The sequence below is a fragment of the Branchiostoma lanceolatum genome, chromosome 14 (assembly GCF_035083965.1).
Source record: "Branchiostoma lanceolatum isolate klBraLanc5 chromosome 14, klBraLanc5.hap2, whole genome shotgun sequence".
NCBI lineage: Eukaryota > Metazoa > Chordata > Leptocardii > Amphioxiformes > Branchiostomatidae > Branchiostoma > Branchiostoma lanceolatum.
This window is the reverse complement of record NC_089735.1, coordinates 12,687,239-12,708,502: the sequence shown is the minus strand read 5'-3', so window position 1 is coordinate 12,708,502 and position 21,264 is coordinate 12,687,239. Positions and strand designations below refer to the sequence as shown.

General features: G+C 43.2%; 2 protein-coding genes across 2 annotated transcripts; one reads left to right on the top strand and one right to left on the bottom strand.

Moving 5' to 3' along the window:
* The first annotated feature begins 8,004 nt into the window (after positions 1-8,004).
* LOC136448495 (uncharacterized) lies at positions 8,005-16,262 on the top strand. The gene is made up of 6 exons (XM_066448071.1): positions 8,005-8,185; positions 9,475-10,321; positions 10,678-10,829; positions 11,830-12,035; positions 14,128-14,266; positions 15,206-16,262. The coding sequence occupies exons 2-6, from the start codon at positions 9,507-9,509 to the stop codon at positions 15,457-15,459; spliced, it is 1,566 nt and encodes a 521-aa protein (XP_066304168.1). The 5' UTR covers positions 8,005-8,185; positions 9,475-9,506; the 3' UTR covers positions 15,460-16,262.
* Positions 16,263-16,733: 471 nt separating this feature from the next.
* On the bottom strand, positions 16,734-19,297 carry LOC136448738 (uncharacterized). Its single transcript, XM_066448384.1, has 4 exons — positions 19,123-19,297; positions 18,191-18,359; positions 17,230-17,342; positions 16,734-16,746 (listed from the first exon to the last, which is right to left on the bottom strand). Exons 1-4 carry the CDS (start codon positions 19,176-19,178, stop codon positions 16,734-16,736), a joined length of 351 nt encoding a protein of 116 aa, XP_066304481.1. The 5' UTR covers positions 19,179-19,297.
* Between the last annotated feature and the right edge of the window lie 1,967 nt (positions 19,298-21,264).

Here is a 21,264-nt window from a genome sequence, read left to right as displayed (position 1 = left end):
CCATTAAAACAACCGAGCTGTAACTGGGCTAATGAGTACGGATAATGATTTGGTTTTATGTTACGAACTGTCAATACATGTTATTTTTTTACGTCGATGAAGGTTGTACATCCAGGTAATGAGATAGGAAGGATAGCAGATACTCAAGCAACTGGGTAGATTTTGGAAACGAAAGGTAGTAGATGGTATATGAAACGTCTGACTGTTTCCCAAATCTATTCAGTTTCTTGAATATCTGATATCTTGCGTTAGCTTTTTTTATTCCCTTGTATTGTGTGTCTACATGGGTTTTCAAGGATTCCATGGAAAGCGGTGTGCTAACATTGAAAGATTTACCCTTGTAAAAGAAAGGAAAAATAAACCGTAGTCAGTAGATGATCATGAAGGTTAGTAAAATCACCGTCATCAAGCCATCTATGGTCAAAAGCGTAGATTGTAGTTCTTAGAATAGCCATGTGTTCTAGTTGTCAACATTGTTAACTCGCACTATCTGTAGAGTATACCCTTGCTATGCATTGTTTCATGTTGCAATTAGCCCTCGGGCAAGAACTTGCAAATAGAACATTATTTATTATATTTTGTTGTATTGAGAGACGATACGGTGTAGCACACAAATTATACTCCATCCCCGACAAGTACACCTAGGATTTTTAAAAAAAGGGTTTGATACACCAATGCAGTATGTGGTATCTTGGACATAATGTTGAAGTATTGATCGCGTCTTGTTGTCAGCGCGTGTGCACACCACTGGAGCGGCGACCAGGTCAGAGCTTCCACACGGGCGCACTACAAACTTTTTCTCCTCATCTCCGATCGCGCTCGGATACAGCACTCCCAGCCGTAAGGTCAGCAGCAGCTTGCACTAGTTGTATACGACCCCTGTTCATCCTTTCTTCCTTAAATCATCCTCCCAATGTTTCCCCTGTTAGCTACTTCGATTGGGCCGCAAAGATCATGTACAAACGGTTCGATGATGATCAATAATGGATGATATGCACTCAATGCATTCTTTATGCAGTCAAAGTGTCACCGACAGTTTATTTATTTCCGCTCGGGAGCAGGTGAAGAGCCCTCGGTAGAGTTCACCCCGCGTAAATTACCATAAAGAGCCGGGCTGCGACCACGCGCGCCCTTCTCTTACCATTTCAACCTCCATCTGTTTTGTTAAGATTGGGAAAGCCAAATTTCAGTCAACTTCTAGGTAATGCGAAAGAAACCTCCATCACGGCCAAATAGAGTAGCGTTTCGGAATAACCTCAATTTTCCTGAAAGCGGCTCCGTTTTCCATCAGAGAGTGAGAAATTGGGCCATAAATCTAGGAAAGTGGTTAGTCAATGAAATTCGATGAACTGTCCCCCCATCCTGTTTTATAGTCCCCCGAGAAACCTGGAAGAATCAATAGAGAGAACGGAGCCTATGTCCACTTCGCCGTCACACTACCACGAGCTATTTACTCCGTAAAAAATGACGGCATCACAGAGGAGACAATTTTGATACCTGCAGTTTGGGTCTAAAAATGTGCGCTGGTGGCGCGCGGCGCAGTGACATGCACGGTTCGGTGCCGATGTAATTTCGAGTTTTACCTTAAATCAAATGCAGAGGGGGGCAATTCCCCACCGAATTATTCTAGCCCATTGGCGGAACCGACAATGCCACATTTACGACCATTGGAGTAGCCGCTATGGTCGGTGAGAGATGGCGGTCTGTGTCCCAAACGATATTTCCCGACCAAGTGATCAATATCACCCCGGTGGTGATGGCCGTATAAGTGACTAAAGGCTTTTGTCATAATGTACGTCTACCTTTAGATCAAAGCGCGCGGCGCCCCCTCTCTAAGTAGGCTATTTTGTCCAACCTTAAGACCCACGGCGTCGACTGGACACTTTCTCCTAACGCAGATGCCAAAACCCCATCCCGCCATTACGGGCCAGAGTAATCCGCAGCCGGGAAGCCTCTATAAATTACCGCCGCGGTAAAGCCGGCTGAGTGAACAATAATATCGGGGTAATTGCAGCGCACCGCAATGTGTATTCGGTGCGCTAAGGGGACACATAAATTCGGATAAAAAGGCGCGCAGTAATTCAAGAAAATGAAAAGAAGACAGGGATGAGCAGATGTTGGTGATGATGGGGGTATTAGTCACTCATCGCGCCAACAATCCCTCCCCACTCTCCTCTGTCCCGAGTCTGATCCCCGGACGCACCGATATGAAATTAGAAATATGGCGAGGATTACACAATTTCTGCTGGAAGAGTCGGTAGATGGCGCATTAATATTGCAGGAATATCTACCACTGGATGGATGCGTCTGTCTTCTTTATAGCCCCAAATCGAGTCGTCTGTCGCAAAGTTGAGTGGACCATTTTGAGTGACAAACGATCGGGCCACTGATAAGTCAATCTCCGACCATACTGTTTTCACAACGCCAGACAGCAGGGAAGAAGCCTTTATTTCTAACGTAGATTTTACGGCTGCCTATGGCCGTTGAATGTGGTATATTACAGCTCTCTTGAACAAAATAAATAGTCAGGTTTACAACTGTACTGCGGAAACTCGCCCCTTACTGCCCCTCTGCAATGCCGGTGTCTTAGAAAAGAAACGTGGAAACTTTTAACAAGATTTAAACGCTAATCACCTTTGCAGTTCTGACAAGAAAAATAGCCTTACACCCTGACGCACGTAATCCTACAACTAATGACTGTTCTACACACTGTATGCATCTTTCACCCATGCACACAAAACAAAGATCCCGTCGATAGAAATGCTTCTTTATCCCACCATTGGAAACCATAGGACATTAGAATCTAGCGGGTCATACCAGAAGAAAAGAGAGCCATTCGTCTCAAGTAAAACTTTGAAAGGAAAATGCAATTTTGGGGACAAATTGGCTTGAGTGAGCCATCAAACAATGACAAACGAGCCGGCGAAGTCCCTCGCCGCCGGGGGCGCGGTTTTTGCCTTCCCGGCTCACCGGGATCCTCGATGTATCGACTGGAGCTAAGAATGTGTATCAAACTTGACAGAAACAAAGTTGAGGCAACTTAGCCACACATGCCTCCAGGGAACGTAAGCTCTTCGCACAGAATCCTCGGCTTTTTCTGTCGCTAGCTAAGGCAACTGTCTTGTCACTGTGCTATGTAAATGGTTCCAAATGGCCAAATTATGGTAATGGGGCGCGGATGACTGAGTGTTTCAATTTCTGGGACCTTTAAAGCCCCCTCGTATGGATCATTGAGTTTAACCCCCCGAAACTAGGCCGTAATTGCTTGTTGAAACATCCAATGAATACAGTTCTTTACAGTATTTCCCCTGCCAATAATCACGCTCTGCGTAAGGGGACGGTGGCCCTGATGTACGAGGAACATTGCCTTAATGGCGGTAATACATAAACCTAATTGTTTGTTCTGCCAATAACATTAATCCATTTCTATGGAAATTTGATGGGATCCCCCATCTTTGATGAACCGGATTTAGAGGAATTAGCACAGAAAACATACTTAAGTCAATGTTCTTTCCAAATTACTATCGCAACGGTAGCTGCTTGACTGGAGGTCAGGTAATCTGAACTTGGATTTCTATTTCCAAAATGATGAACGTATTATGATGTCCACTGTCGTTGGCTCTTTCCTTTAAAGATTCATTTCTAACATGTTGTTCTTTCAAACATTGGAAAAAGGAGGGAATAAAAGAAACAGTCCATGGAGGGCTCTGTCCAAGGTACTGAATCCAAGGAGAAGAGGTGCCTCAAATCTTCTTATCGTTTGTGTTTTCTTTTCCATCTTCCATGCGTCTTTTAAAGTAATCTTTTCTTATGTAAATACAAAATCAATGTCATAGTGGTTATGAATCCGGGATAAACTGGTTACTACCATCCACCACGCTACCAGGACATTTGACCTTGTACAGGTGTACAAAACCATACAACACTTTCCCAGAACATCTTAAATCATCTGCACTATCAATTTTTATTTTATTTAAAAATAAAAAAAAACACACACATCAAGGACAGGCTAAAACACAAATGTACACGAACAGGCCCTTGCAGTATTGGTGGTAGCTTGACGAACGTTTATACATGTATATATTGTTTACTCCGACCTTTGACCTCTCAGCTCCATTATTTTTCTTGTTATCAATGTTGTTGCAAGTATAGTGTTATTGTAAATAGTGTAGACACACGTGTTAGTAGGTTTTGTAATTTAATGTGTTTGTTACCATTATGACTCCAGGAAGATTAGTGAAGTATGTAACATGTACTGTCACTAATAAGAAATAAACAATATGAATAAGAGTTCTCTACCATTCGACAGATCGTGACCATAGCGTGTCCAGAGCACGAGATATCAAACCCGTTCTCCTGCAGTACCAAAGAAACCGTCAGGGGGCCCAAAATAATCATTCACAAGATAGGACGCGACCCAACCACATACCAAATTTCATGACAATCCATCCATATTTTTTTAAATTATAATTATGCTGCTAAACTACATACATACATACATACATACATACATACATACATACATAGATACATACTTACATAAATGTTTACATACATACAATCAAACATACATACATACATACAGACAGACATACAAACATACATACATACATACATACATACAGACAGACACACAGGCAGACACACAGACACACAGACATACATACATACATACATACATACATACATACATACATACATACATACATACATACACAGATATTCTGCCAAAAGCATAACCTTATCGGAGAAGGCAACTATATAGCGCTCGCGACGAAGACAAATAAATCATCACAGTGCTTCGGGAATTCGAAACACAATAAAGAAGTAGAAACAAAGATTCGTCAAATGCCACCACTCTAACGCAGTTTTATGGGCGAGTTCTAAGTTATGTCGCAGAGTAAACTCACAAGCTTGTCCCATCCACGCACCTGTGTTTTATTGTGATAAAACGCCGTTTTGATATTGCCTAACAATACCGCCGCTATCTGCAGGCATACATCATGATTACTTGTCATATGAATTGGTTCTCGTATTACAATAAACACGCACGTGTTTGTTACACTTGGCTGCTGATATGGCAGCTTCGCATTTTTACCTGTCGTGTTCCATCATTTGTCTTTTGTGTGTGACTGCTGCGCTTTGTCTCGCTGTCTGAAGACAAATGTGAAGCTAATGTGTTCATATGCATTTAGTAATTACGACAAATAGTCATCTGATTGATTGCACTGAAATGACAACGTTCAGCCAGAGAGACGGATGCTGTAAAAGTTTATTACTTCGACGAAACGTGAGCTTAAAATAAAGCTTATTGTCGTTTGTTGATGATGTTTTACACCTTATCAGCCTGGATGATCAAGGTTTCTTTAACACGTGGCGGTTGTGATAAGTATATGGAAGAAATCACAATTCTTATCGTCAAACAGTAGCAGGTAGTGTCATTTATTTTTCATCGAAGCATAGGCAAGCTGCTGAGAGGACGGTCATAAATATCTCGACCATAAAGTGTTCTGAGACATAAAAACTATAACTGATGACTTCCACTTGAATGCACTGTCAGGGCCTAGCGAATGGCTGTCGTGAATAATTTGGTTATGGTAGAGTTTTTGGGGTAAGGCAGCGAAGTTCCGATGTTTGACGTCCTCCATATGACATAGGAACTTATGGGGGGAGGGAAATGGACGGGACAAGAATATCTATAGTACTGAAAAACCAGTGCTATTCCAGCTGTCTTTTCATATCTATTTATTTATTTATTAAACTACACAGAATGAAATCTATGTTTACCTTCATGGAAGGGAGACATATTGTTTTTCTCCGTTTCTTCTTCTTCTTCTTCTCCAAACAAATGAGGTCAATGACCTAGACCAGACGGCTGTCACCATGGTTACTGGAGGTGTAACAAACACGCTGTGGTGTTCGATTACATTATGTAGCAAGTGGCAGGACAGATCTAGAGGCGCTGGTCAGTGTGTATATGAATGTGTTTGAGTAAGAATAAACAGAGTCAGTAGTTTGTCAGGCTAGACCATGCGAAGGTAAGCATTGCGTATTTGATTTCAAATGTTGCCTTACTAGTTTTCGTCGACTTGCCTGTCGACGACCGTGTCCTATTCGCTCTTAGCAATATTTGTATTTTTCAGTCTGGTTTAATGTTACAGTACAACACCGGTGTGTTACTTCGAGAAGCGGTTTACCGGTTATGCAAAACAAACAAACAAACAAACATATCCTCTCGTAAGGACGGCAACCCGTACCAGTAGGGTGCATATCGGGGTTGAAACCTTCGACTCATCATGTACGAAAATTGGAAGTTGATGGGGAAAAGGTCACATGATGACTGGCTTGATGTCGCCATGAATGATCGCCTGACATTCGTGACGTCATCACCCCACGGTGGAGTGATCCGCGTCAAAAGGATGGAACATGTCAGGACTGGGTGGGACTAGAACAGTAGTAGTCGGGACATCTCTTTGGCCAGAGATGACGTGACTATAAGTGATGTTGCAATAAATGTCGATCATATAGCCCTTCAGTATGTGTGAATGTAACTAGTGACGGAATGGGTGTGGTTGAGCGACTGAGTTAGCCCTGAGCGGTTGAGTATGTGTGCATGTTAGTACGTGCGTGCGTGTGCATGCGCATGCGCCGCGCACGTGTGTCACGGTGTGTGTGTTTGTGTATGTGTGTGTGTGTGTGTGCGGCAGTGTGTGTGTGTGTGTGTGTGTGTGTGTGTGTGTGTGTGTGTGTGTGTGTGCGCGCGCGCGTTCGTGTGTGCACAGATGTGTGAAGGCAAAAACGTAATAGTCATGTTCTGCGAAAACAATGTTTCTCAAACTTTTCACCACCCGAATCGGTAAGCTTACACCGAAGAACTAGAATGGTGCATGTAGCTTATACTGTCATGCGCTTCCATGAAAGGATGCTAGATGTCTCTTCTGGTGGTGTGTCAAGTTCAGCGACAAAACTATGGAGACCCCCATGTGTAATCCGAGTCATGCACCTCACTTCCGAAACGTTTCGTATGCTCAGCACAAGATATAGATCTAGATATGCAGAAATAGTACGTACTTGTGCTTAAGGTTACATAAGTCATATAAACTAAAAGTTATACAGGAGTTGGCCGAAACCGCCTACGTTTGTCATTGAAGTGTTTGTAAGCGACCAACATGCCAACAACAACAAAAGACAAATTAAGCCACCAACCAACTGATAAAGTAACAAATTTCCGTAAAAACTGTCGCCTCGAAGTACATTGTACTTTACTTTAGTTCACAGGCATGAGGTGGGGGCACTGAACGTAACCATGGTCACAGTGATCTTGGCTTGGCATCATGCAACCAGTAGGGCCCGACACATATCTACAGGTTTGATTTGATTTATTCGACTGTAAAAAGTACAGCCAGGGATACCCAACTAGCCAAAGGCTATTACAAAGGGTTAGCCCTGGTAACAGTATTCATTACAAACGTTCACAGAGTTCATTACAAACGTTCACAAAGCACGCCAAACAGATACATAAAACGCCAAGCTAAAAACATAGAAGAAACAAAATTAACAAAAAAATATCACAAAACTAAAGCGTTTGCTATGTTAGTTTAGTGATTACGGGGTCTCTTTATAAATATGAATTGGTATTGAATTTTATTTGAGTTGAATGTGTGATAGTTGTGTGCCGATTTGCGACAAATAGAGAGAACGCTAGCGTAGTAGCGACCCCCAAAACACACCTCCCAATGAAATGGTATGGCTACCCTGCAACGTCACAAAATCAAGATGGCGGCCACCACACATGCAAACGGGTCCAACAAAGGTTTTGCTACGCAAAGCTGTAATAACTATGACACCTATATGCGTTGACTTACTCCCTTCCCTGACTTTCCAACATAGTCCGATGGTGATCAACCCATCATAAAGCAGTGCATTACCGCCATCTAGCGGATTTTCTTAGAAGCACTGCAGCAACAGCAAAGGATGCTGGGAATTCAATACCCGGAAGTTTGCTGGCAAATGTGACCTGCAGGCAAAAGTTGCCTGTAGAAAGTTGTCTACAGTACCTCACAGTTTAAGAAAAATTCCCTTCACTTTAAGCCCTTCTTTGCGTGTTGTAAGCGTCACTATAGTTGAGGAGGTACACCGATAGAACTGGTCTGGTTGAGTTGTTTGCTCGAATTCGTCACTGAAGGTACGTTATACTCTGATTACGTTAAATTCAGTTTTTCACTAGTTCATAAGTGCTCGTTTACTTTCTGCCCTTGTCAATGTGTTTTGAATGCTCAGTGTGATGTAACAAAATAAGCGATTGTCCCTCGGTAAAGAATTGACCTGCCACTCTAGAAAATAATGTAATGTTAATTTTGTTTGTTTCCCTAGTTTGTAACTTCCTTTTGCGAAAATGTCTCAATACTCAGTAGGAAAATCATATGTACGATCCTACCTCGTCAGTTTACCATTTTTTTGTGCCTGTTATTTTGGATTGGCGTGATTTACAAAGGACACAAATTTCTAGTTTGACCAGGGACAACAAAAATATTGAAACTGGTAGTCTTATCTAGACTAAAAGAATCCATATCAGATGGTGTAATGATTCAGATCAGAGAAAATGTCTGCAGAAGATTCTGCATCTGTATAACCGGTATAACCACCCTTAAGGCCTTCAGCTAGCCTGGATGGTAGATTGTTTCCAGGGCCTCCAAATTATTATTATCAATCAGACTATTATCAAACAAAGGGTTTAATAATAGTCCTCTCGGATCTAGGGCCAAAATGCCCCCAAAATGCCCCCAAAATTCTACTGCAGACCCCACCCCCAGTTAGAACCTGAGAAACACACCCGATATATAGCTGACATCCTGGGCACTCTCCGACGTAAAACACTAGATGATTACCGACATTAATGATTAACCGAAATTATCAGTATTATTAATTATTAACCGACACCATATACACCTCGGGGCTGGTCATTAACCCTTAATTAACAATAGAGGTATAGTTTTTGGCGACGCCTCAGGGGCGAGCCAAATTCTTATTGGCCTGTGTGTTTGTCTGTTTGTGTTTCCGGATTTTGTAGTCAGCATAACTCGAAAACGTCTAGATGGATTACGATGATATTTGGTACGTGGGTAGGTCTTAGGGGACGACTTGGGGCCCCTGGTATGTGACCTTGGTACTGCAGTTGGACTTTCGGTTTTTGTATCTTTTGTCATGGACGTGCTATGGTCTTGATTTTTTTGGTGATAGATAGCTTGTGATAAAAGGATGAAGTGGTGCACTAGATGGTACTTGTGTAGATTCCAACAATATTATTTTCGCCAGGTTTCGTCATCTTTCTTGTCTATCTTGTAAGATAAGGAGGAAATTGACAACTTCTGTCAACACTTTTTTGTTGCGGGGTGGGGGTAGGGGTAGAGAGTTTTCATATGTTATGGAGTGTTTCGAAACTGTTGAAGAACTTCTTATTCCTACTTTCAACAGGAGCTGAAGTAAAAACGGCCACATTTGTCAAAATGAGCGCTGTGAGCGAGCTTCAGTGTTTGGTCTTTTTTCTGGGGCTTATTTGTCTCAGTTCGAGCCTGACGACAGTGACGTGGGAAGGTCATAGTTCAGATAAGAGACCTGTGGTGATCATTGACGACATCCTGTCACGTGACATCATCAAAGGAATCCGGGGATACATGCTGCGACTGGATTGGAAATTCAGCATCACGGATGACTTTTACACATTTGACTCCAACAACTTCCTGAACAATTCAGATCATGGTAACTACACGAACGCCCCCTGGCAATCCACACTACCCACTGCAGCTTTTCGAAGGAGCAAATCTTGGCGGGCAATGAACGCTTTTCTGACGGAAAAGCGAGGGAAAGAATTCAGACCCACAAACGTTAAGGAATACATTCTCAGCCGAGGTGACTTCCCGTTGTACCAAAACACGTGTGTGGATGAGAACGACTACAGAGTCGTTGTGTTCTTGAACGACGTTTGGCGAAAAAACTGGTACGGACATTTGACCATACACGACGAACTAGGACGAATGCACGCGGCGCATCCGAGGAAAGGCCGGGTCGTCTTCATGCCATGCGACTTGAGTTTCGTCATGAAGCCACCAGCCATGCAGACAGCACCTGCCCTGTACGCCTTGGTCGTCATGGCAACGCCGCGTCAGACGACAGAAGAGAGCGACCTCCCTGACTCAGACCCGTGGATGAGTGGCAGTTTGTCTAAGGCCGAGCTGGAAGAGATGAAAGAGAGGTACAGCTATTTCCCGCAGCCAGATTCAGCCCTGAGGCGAATAGACGTGGAAAAACACGTCACAAGAAGGTGTGTACCCTGCATCAAGCAAACATATTTCTGTGTTGACTAAAGGGGAGGCAATCACAACCTTACGAAGAATACGTGACGTGATATATATAGTGGTTTAAAATGTGTATGGTCAGAATGGTGTCAGAATGGAAGGATTGAGTGAGTGAGTGAGTGAGTGAGTGAGTGAGTGAGTGAGTGAGTGAGTGAATGAGTGAATGAGTGAATGAATGAATGAATGAATGGAAGGATAATTCATCCCACTTGTTCTATCTTCAGTGATGTGATTGTGACGTCATGACCTGTATTGTTGATCGACAGACGTTTGTCCGGTGACCAGATACGAGTGATCATATGTTGTGCAAATTTTCTGCTAGGTTCAGCCTACCTGACGGCAGAACCATCACTGTTCTGGATGATATTTTCACTCCCGACGAAATTCTCGCGCTGACCAACTATTTGGCAGCGAATTGTACCTACACGGACGCGAATCCAGAGGAGGATTCGGACAATGTTCGCTGGATCACAGGTAAAAGCGTAGAGAGAAGGGGGTGGTGTAGTATTGGTTAGAGAGTAGCCAAGTTGAAATCACCCTCTTGAAAGCAGAGCCCCTATCGCTCGATTCGTTAGCTCGCTCGCGTAGGGGCCCTGCTCTTTGGCCCTGGTAGACACGGTTCTACCGCCGTCGCCTCCAAAACAGCTTCAGCGAATCAGAGGGTTTGCTCAAGCACTGCTCAAGCTCATCTTATGCAAACCCACAAAGGACGCTGGGAAGCTCTCAACCAATCAGGTTACGTCTCACATCGTTACTTTAGGTTCAGAACAAATTAACCGCCAAATTGTGCCGAATAAGGATAGCTCATTAATTATTCACGAGTGAGTCGAAACAGACTGTCATATGGTTGTTTGAAGAAAAAATAAAAGGACAATAGCCATCATCTTCCTACTTGTTTTAGGCATGAAACAATGAATGTCTATGTGTGGACGTTGGTAAAATTTGTCCTGTCTTAAGCCTCTGTCACACATAGCCGACCATAGCCTCCCGACCCTCTCAATTGGTTGGGAGTTAGTCCTGAGCTAGGTCAACTCTGATTGGCAGTCTTGTTAAAGTCGCATAAGCCAGCTAACTATGCATTTTGACAGATTAAACTCGGGGAGCTCATTTCTTTTTAGATGCGATCAGAGGTGTGAACTCTACCTAAAATACGATGTATCACATGCTACTCCCAATAAGCTAGCTCACGGTTGCTACTACGCATGTGCAGTGTCAAAGGTGAAGGCCCCCGGCTTGTAAACAGTTCTCGTCTCGACATTGTCTCGATCTGCATAACAACGCCCCGACGGGTTTTGTTTACGTCTCGGGGCCTTCACCTTTGACACTGCACATGCGTAGTAGCAACCGTGAACTAGCTTATACAACGCCAACCTGCCGACCTTGGTTGAGGAGTGGTCGGGAGCAAAGACATGAGGAAATCCTGAGTATATGACGAGGGTTTTATAACAGCGCGCTGTCTTTTTCCTCACGGTAGGTTTTGACATTGACGTGTTCGCCAAGAGTTTCTTTTGGCGGGCGAGTCGTGAGATCGTGAGTCACGTGAGCGGGAACAGCGGGTTCTACCCGTATGACGTGGCGCTTAACCTAATCCGCATGGCCGACCACACCATGATCCACGAGGACTGTGAGAACGCCCGGGACGAGTTCACACTACTCATCTACCTCAACCCGGACTGGGAGGTACGTGGGCGTTGCCATGGTGAACTTGATGATTGACATATAAACTCCGTAGCTCAGAATTTATAAATGCTTCATATAAACCGACCAAATACCTTTAACTTTGGACAAACAGACATATTTTGGTACGCCAAAAATAGTTTCTCAAGCAACTGGATAAAATTGTGAAACAGTCAGACGTTTCAGATAGCCATCCGCTATCTTTCGTCAGTGACTAAGGACAGATTCTATTGAACCATCTGAAATTGTCTTTACTTCATTAACATATCTATTCAGAGGTTTGGTTTAAAAACATAGTTCTACCAGATCTGTCCTTAGTCTGTATAACGCAAACTCCAGCTGTCCGGGGGTTTCTCTCCCCTCCCCGCGGAGTTTGTGCTCTGGTTGCTCTAAGCCAGGAGAACTGTTATCAAAAATGGTAACACCAATCATAGGGCAGTATTTCAGCTAGGCTTCCATTGCCATAGAAACCACCTTGTCATCCTGTCTGTTAGCTGTCACAACTGGCACCACAAGCAGACGGGGAGGAAGGGATGGGAAATGAGATCCAGATGTTGGGAGGGTGAGAAATGAGATGTATCCAAGCCTGTTAAAAGGGATTTTAAACCTCCTTAGTTTATCTGTTCCTTTAGAGGCAGACAATGTCAGTTTCTTCCCACATCAAAAACCAAGTTTGAAAATCCAACAAGAAAAGACTTGACTGCCGAAAAATGTTCAAAGTACAGAGAAACGGCCTGTGAAACTCTCTTCCTACTACCTGCAGATCAGACATCTGCAGCTGTCAATCACTGGATAGCAACAGCAATAGATCCTTAGCAACTAGAGTCTGGCCTGAGCAGGCAGCTCTGTGGGCTGATGACAGCTGCATCAATTATCCATATTTAGAAAGGAGGATTCCCTTGAGTTAGGGGCCCAAGCCATCAAGCTCTTGGGTTGCGAGGCGGTTACAGGGCGGCGAGCGTTCACAGGAGGCTTGATTGAATTCAGGCTAATCTGTCCTTAGTCACTGACGAAAGATAGCGGATGCTATCTGAAACGTCTGACTGTTTCAAAATTTTATCCAGTTGCTTGAGTAACTATTTTTGGCGTATCTTGTTACCTGGATGTCTAACCTTCATCAACGTAAGACATATTTTTGGCCTTTTTTTTTCTACGCCTAGCACCATAACTTAGCTTAGCAGCTGACCCGTATCTATATAATAGGGCGCTGGCGAGGGACACTAAGGTGGTGATACTGTACTGGGCTTCGTTATTTGTTGTTTGAAGGGTCGCATTTCTATAGTAATGTTTCGTGTACTTTTAAACAAAGCCTGTCGAAAAGTCTTGGAAGGGTCTATATACCTGCACCGGTGACGTAAGTGGATTTTTGTTAATCCTGCTGAAAGCTACCACATGTGCTGTAAAAGGGCAACTAACATGATAAATAAAGAGTTGAAATTGGTTCAAGTGAATATGGTTGAGAATTTGATGATAGTTTTTCCAATCTCCTTTTTAAATTCTCGGCGGTGCGGTGCAGGTGTGATTTGTCTGGTGTAGGGAATCTTACGTGTTACCTGGCCAAAGGTCACGGTTACAGTCATGCGCAAAGCCATGTATAGCCTTGTTAAAAGTAACTGTAGGAGGCCTCTTTGTCGGAAATGTTGGCGTTTTTGAGCTGGAATTGACAGGTAAGGGTTGTGGCTATTCTATTTAGTTAGAAAACAGGGTTTAAGCCATGTTTGGAGTGTCCGGTACACTTTGAAATAGTTGCAGTTTGGATGTGATCATTTCTTGTGTAGGGAGGCCAAAGGTCATCTCGGTGGGTTATGCTACAATTTCACCAGTTTGCGCCGGTGGAAAAGGGACGAAACTCACTAGATTAACACTTTAGAGGTCAGACTACGCTGCCAATGTGAGTTTTCCATGATCTAAATTTCAGGTAGTTGACTTTTGACAGCCTTTTTCTTACATGTTGACCATACAAAGTCTAGGGACCTGTCAATGGTGGAATTCACCCACCTGCACCAGATATGCAGATGAAATATTTCAAGCCCTACCATATATACGTATTTCCCACCGGGCACGTGTAATAGGAATAATCACATGTCGTCCACAGGTGAACAAGTTTGGGGAAACTGCGTTCTTCCATGACGATCTTGAGCCGTTCGTTGCGGTGAAGCCTGTGTACGGGCGCGTCGCCGTCTTTCCCTGCTCCATCATGCATTCTGCAAGACCACCGAGCGCTCTCATCAACGGTGAGAACAGACGTTTTGTTTCATTAGTTTAAAAAAGTTAAAATCCTCCCACACCAAAATTGATGTATAGGGCGGTGCCCATCTCCGTTTCATATCCCTGGGCCACACTGTGGTGCAATCACTGCAGCAGGGGGCTAGTCCACTGGCAGTGAAGTGTGTGTAACTTCCATACTGTTTCAGAAGTATGTACCATTTTTTAAAAGTCTTTGGTATGACTCAATGCGCCTCTTGTCCAGAGGTGTCCTACCTGGGGCTTGAACCCCAGTCCTTCTGGTCCAAGTAATTTGAACCAGATGTGGTTTTGTTTCATACCCGCGTTTTTTTCATAAGTGTGAAATTGTTCTGAAGATTGCAATCCATATAGCCCCTTTCCGGGACGGTTGAATGGCAAACATATTATTTCAATAGTGTCGGTTAAACGAGTGTCATTGACGAAAAAGTGTATTTTGTAAATTTGGGTTTTGTCGCCTTAAAAGTCATCATAGGTTCAATTTATAAAGTCATAGGTCATACAAGCCAAATTGTGGTCCCTCAACGGTCACTCAGCGATCTCCATCCAGTGGAAAAGGGGGCCTTACATTATAGAATAGCTTTCAGCTTAGTGTATGTCTGTTAGTGTTGAGAAATAAACTGAACCAAAAGAAATTGATTTCATTTAGTGTAAACGTTTGTTGTTGATATCGACAGTTTCTTTTGCAAACTTTGCGCGCTCTATGTGCTTTTTTTACGGTGGCCCACAAGAACATCACTATTTTTTTTCTACCTTGGTTTATTTTTTTATTTTTTTCTGCAGGAACAGCGCTATTTTTTTCTACCTTGGTTAATTTTTTTATTTTTTTCCTGCGTGAAATTTTTTTTTGTGTTTTTTTTTGTCGTTGTCATCATAAGTCACATGCGCATGCCCGTTTCTCTTATCAATTTCAATAACTAACTCCACAGGCGCGAGGTACACCTTTGCCGTGAAGATGTCTCCCAGTCTGGGCTCCGGACATGAGCGGGAACTCCGATCCGACAGCGAAGCGCTGAGAGAGCAGATGGAAGAGATCGAAGACTTTCTGTCGTCTGAAGAAAAAGACGAGATTTTAAAAACTTTAGAAGACGCGGAAAATGGAAACGGTGATGTAGAGGCAGTGGCCATGTTACTTTTCAAACTTGAGCTGAGAAATAAGCAGAGATCTTTGTCGTATATTTGATAAGAGTAGTGTCTGCAACATTCATTTTAATTCCTTGAATTATTTGGTAGATATACATAACTCCCGTGATTTTTGTGTACTGTGGATACGACTTGTAACAAGCTAGCTTTGTTTTACCCATTTTCCTTTTAGATAAATCGGTGTAGGAAATCAACTTTTATTTCTCTATTACGACTGGCGACTTACAGGAAATACGGAAGACATCGTAGTCTTCTACATTGCTCCACCCTCATTAAACCAGGACCCCTATCGCTCCACGTTGGCTCTCGCGAAGGGGCCCTGATCTTCAGCGCCGGCAGACATGGCTCTGGCGCTGTTACTGACAGTTGCTCATGAATAATTAATGAGCTATCCTTATTTGGTGGTTAATTTGTTCTAAACCTAAAGTAACGATGTGAGACGTAACCTGATTGGTTGATAGCTTCCCAGCGTTCTTTGCGCTTTTGCGCCAGATGAGGGGAAGCAAACCCTCTGATTGGCTGCAGCTGTTTTGGTGGTGACGGCGCCAGAACCATGTCTACCGGCGCTGAAGATCAGGGCCCCTACGCGAGAGCCAACGTGGAGCGATATGGGTCCTGATTTAATGATGATGCATTGCTCCCCTCTCTTATAAATGTTATATTTCTCAATACAATCCTTATTCAGAATCAGTTGTTGGACTGGGTTACTATGAATATTTGCGTTACATCCAAAGAATTATGATACATGTATATGGCACATTGAAAAAAAGGTGTTTATTAATTTGCATTGTGCAGCCAGATACAAATAAATTTATATGCTCACGTTGGTGAAAAGCAGTATAACATCTTGCGTCTTTCTTAAGGTTTTGTTAAGTCACTACCCCACACTTATAGGGTTTGAAGAATACAATATCAAACGATATCATGGAAGGATCTGTAACAGAACGTAGTAGGAATATTTATGGGACAGTTCGCACGTCTTCTCCTTCTTCTTCTTAACTGCTTAGCCTCATATTTGAGATTATCAGCAGTTGCGCATGGGATAGATGCAACACAAGTGCCCGGTACAAATAAAACAAAGGGGAAATAAAGGAAAGGCGCTAAGGAACATAAGACTATAGACTTTTACCGATCCTGGACAAGTTGATAGTATATAGCTTATCTCCAAAATAGATGTTGAAGGCAAAATCCGTGCATTTCCGAACGAGATGCGGTTTGTCACAGAAACGGAGAGCATGGCCAACGTATTAAACGATTTTGCCTCTCTGACCAACATCTGCTTTCTGCGTTGCCTCGTAGCCGACAAATCCTTTGTCAACAGCCATTCCTGAAACAAACAGACAACAGTATAATTAAAAAATTTCTAATCGCATAGTCACGTTGGCTCTTTTTTGTTAATATAAATAATAATAAGTTTATTGCAAGTTCTTGCCCGTAGGCTAATTGCAAGTACATGAAAGGACGGACAGACAATATATAACAATACAGCATGTGACTTTTCTAGTCTAAATACTAACACTAAAATATATCTTATTTGGGTTTGACTTCTTTTTCCGAGACAGTGGAAGACGAATGATCCCACTTTTTCTATAATGTGTGGGTTTTGTGATGTTAAGAGGAGAGTAGTTTAATGATAAGTCATATTCTTCTAAGATTCTAAGATGGGATCAGAGGAGCGAACTCGAGCTAGAATAGTATAGATTCCAGGCTACTCCCAACCTAGCACCGACCTCGGGAGCAAAGTCGAGGGAAGGTCCTGGATGTGTGACGGGCTTTACTGTGAGGACCGCTAGGAACTAAGATTACTTACCTGAACTGTGCCTCCACGGCCTGGATGAGCTTGGTGAGCCAGGCCGCTTCCGCCGCCCCGAAATGTGGCAGGCCGACCGCCAGACCATGTGTGAAGCCCTCCAGATCAGGGGACTGAAAGTTAAAGAACACCAATTCGAACATGCCCCCTATCAAGTGTATGGACCTTTTTCTATTTTCAAATTTCTTAAGCTAAAGATAATTCTAATGTGATTTTCTACCCTTCCCTTTTTCACACTTCATCATCTCGCCTCTGCTTTGTTCTTTATATATATATAACACCCTCCAATTTAATTCCAGACTTCCAGTTTAATTCCGGACTGACCTCCCATATCTCAGCAACCTTACATCTGCAGATTTCTGTGACCTTGAGCCGGAAATCTGCAGAAATCTACAGAAATCTGGGACTTGAGCCAGAAATCTGGGACTATACACAATCCCTATGATTTCTGGCTCAAGTCCCAGATTTCTGGCTCAAGGTCACAGATTTCTCCAGATTTCTGGCTCAAGGTCACAGATTTCTGCAGATTTGGGCTAATCCCCAGGGGGTCATTAATGGCGGTTACGTATTTCTTACATCATTTTTACGTATAGTTTACAATATTAGCCCAAGTAGGTTACTGAGATATGGGAGGTCAGTCCGGAATTAAACTGGAAGTCCGGAATTAAACTGGTGGGTGTTATATATATTCATTTTTTTTCGCATTCGATATTATTCCTGGCTTCCTCATCTTTCTACATGTAAAGATTCCTCCTACAATGCATGCATCTATTCTTAGTGAATAGTAGTTTATTTTTCCTAATGCTTTCATTGCCTCCGTGCCTTACATCATTTCTTTTTCTTCTCCGTTTAAATCTAAGATATACGCGAGATCGCCCCCAACCTCTTGTGTCGTCTGACGCTACCATATCACGGCCAAGACAACGTGGTCTAACCTCGGACGACTTCATCTAAGCCTTACCTGGTATTTGTGATAGTTGTGTTTACTTCCGGAGCTTCTGTCTCCACAGTCGAACCTCCAGTAGATGATCTTGGCGCGGTGAGCCATTGTCTGACAGGACAGATAGCCGTCCTCGTCTACATAGATGGTTCCTCCGTCCTGAGCGCACACCCATCCATTCAATCTACCCCTGAAATTCCACTCAAGTCATGAGTTTTTGGCGAGGGGTGTCCCTGTGGTATAGTGGTCTGCGCTTCTGTCTCTCGCCACCTCTGGTTCAAATTACTTGGACCAAAAGGACTGGGGTTCAAGCCCCAGGTAGGATACCTCTGGACAAGAGGCATAGAGTCATACCAAAGACTTTATAAAAATGGTACATACTTCGAAACAGTATGGAAGTTAAACACACTTCACTGCCAGTGGACTAGCCCCCTGCTACAGTGATTGCACCACAGTGTGGCCCAAGGCTATGAAACGGAAATGGGCACCGCTCTATACATCAATAATGGTGTGGGAGGATTTTAACTTTAACTAACATGAGTTTTTGGCACACATCTTCAGTGATTCTTTTACGCTGGCACAGACTTATCTACTTCTCTAAGAAAGTAGAAATTCTACTAGAATAGACAGTGCAGACTAACTTAGAATACAGTGAAAGTATATCCTTCCGCCCGAAGGTAAGGGGAGACTGTGCAAAAGTGGTCTACTGGAGTAATCAACATAACCGCTAGATGACGCTGCAATACTGCGAAATTGTGACACGTCAGCATACAGGCACGGGAACTTAATGTACATAAAGTATGCGCTCGCCTTGATATGTTAGTTCTTCCGACTGTTAACGCTAGTGTATGACATGGTACATACAGATGGTTGAGTGTTGTGTAGATTATTACGGCCCTTTGGTTACCCTAAAATTGTCGGTCTATCAGTAAAAGTAAAACCTGCCCACTTACTGTCCCGGGCAGCCAGCGATCGGACACGTAATCTTCACTGCATATCGAGTCGGCATGTTCGGTGTCACTAAAGTATGTGTGCAACAACGTTCTCAACAGAACTTAAAAACCGTTCACAACAGGGAGTCCTAAACTCCACTAGGAAGTCAATGCTCCTATAGTAATTTGCATAAATCAGCCATGTCATGGCGTGGGTTTCTCAGTAGTCGCGATCGTGCTACGTGCTATCACTTCTATAAAAAGCTTCGTTCGAAAAAGAAAGCCCTGTAGTTTCGATCCCTTATAAGGCACTGAGTACGCAGAAGTAAGTTTCACTTCCTCAGCTCATTTTTCAAAAAGCTCCAGTGACAGTGGGATTTTCCCGCCCTACATATATTTCCAAGAAGCCTCTTTTAGTCAATTTTGGGTACCTGCTAGGATAACGAATAAAAAGCTGACTATTCTATTTTTGATATTTTTATAAAGAACGGTTTGAGAGCCTCCAAAGTGGGTGTACAGCAGTAGTTTTGCAACGCAAACAGTTTGGCAAACCAGGGGATATGTTTTGTTTACCGTTCCGCTCTCACGGAAACCCCCCAGATGATCACGTGATGTTCCAAGTGGTTACGTATGGAAAAGTCCCGACGTATGATAATCACAGGCTGAGTCACACGCCGATACCAGGGTATACCAGTCAGTTCCGTGCCATAACTGCGCACGAACACAGCTACACCGGTACTGGTGCAATACTAGCTAACACTTACTGTCCAAGTCCAGTCTGAACAATGGCTCAATTTTTCACCAAGGGAAAAGAAGCAGTGACAAATTTATTCACCAAGGGTAAGTGTATCAAACCTTTATTCCCATGGCATTACATATGTGTGTTGAGCATGAATTATGTGTACGATTTAAGTGAGTGAAGTGTATCAAACCTTTATTCCCATGGCATTACAAATGTGTTGGAGCTTAAATTATGTGTACGATTTTAGACTCTGTATTCCCACGTAGTTTTTTTTGTCACTGCTGTTTATATCAATTAATCAAGCCAAGACCAAATTCTTCTATTTGAAGTATTTCGCACTGTCATGACTCATGAGACCAACCCCACGCCACTTTCAGAATTGGTTATGCTATAATTTGTCATTAAAATTATAACTTGACCAATCCTCCACACCGCAGGCTTGAAAATGATTGCAGAATTAGAATGAACGCCACTCTGCGTTTTTCAGGTAACCAGGGAAACGAATATCCCGAGGACATGGACACGGATGCCTCCTCTGACCAACAATACCGCCCGGACGACCAGAAGTACGGAGGCGGCCAGCAGCCGGGCTATGACCGAGGGACATCGGGAGGTAGCTACGGTGGTCCGGGGCAGCACGGCCGCGATAACCACCTGAGAAACCAGGGGCAGTCTGGTGCTCACGTAACAACTGGTCATCACCACCAACACGGCCAGGTATTAGGATTTTAGTGAGGGGGGGGGGGGGGGGAGGGGGGGTTGCTAGATTGCGGTTTGTCCGCAAAATATTTTTCATATATTCTGTGGTCTTTCGTTCATTATGCATGACTCGATATCGATATTTATCGGGTAATGTCCAGGCAGGGCATTCTATTGAAATATCATACATAACATTTGCACTTAGCCCACGAGTAGCCTGAACTCAATCAAGCTCCTGTAACGGCTTGCCGTCCTGTAACCGCGGGGAGGGGACAGAAATCCCCGGACAGCTGGAGTTTGCGTTATATACAGACTAGCCCACGAGTAGTCGCTTAGATAGTTTTATTCCTTAATTGTACGGAGGCTGCACAGAGTAAATGCTTTCACTTTCATTTTGCTATACTCGAGCTGCCCCATATCCAACCATTCTCTCGCGCGTATTTCTCAAGCCAGTGTTGAATATTTATTCCACGCAACTTTCTTGCTCACTTCTCCACCAACAAATCTGTTGCTCAGCCCTTCTCTAGTAAGTAAAGACTCCCTCTACATATCTTCACTATATATTTTAACTTGTCATTTTCGTCGAGTCTTGTAGAACACTTACATACGTAGATGCTGGAACAGAATGACCACTCTATGTAATAGATTAATTAAAGAAATTCTGAGACGTGGCAACTGAATGTACATAACCTACTATGTTTTTGCTTTGATATGATCAATAC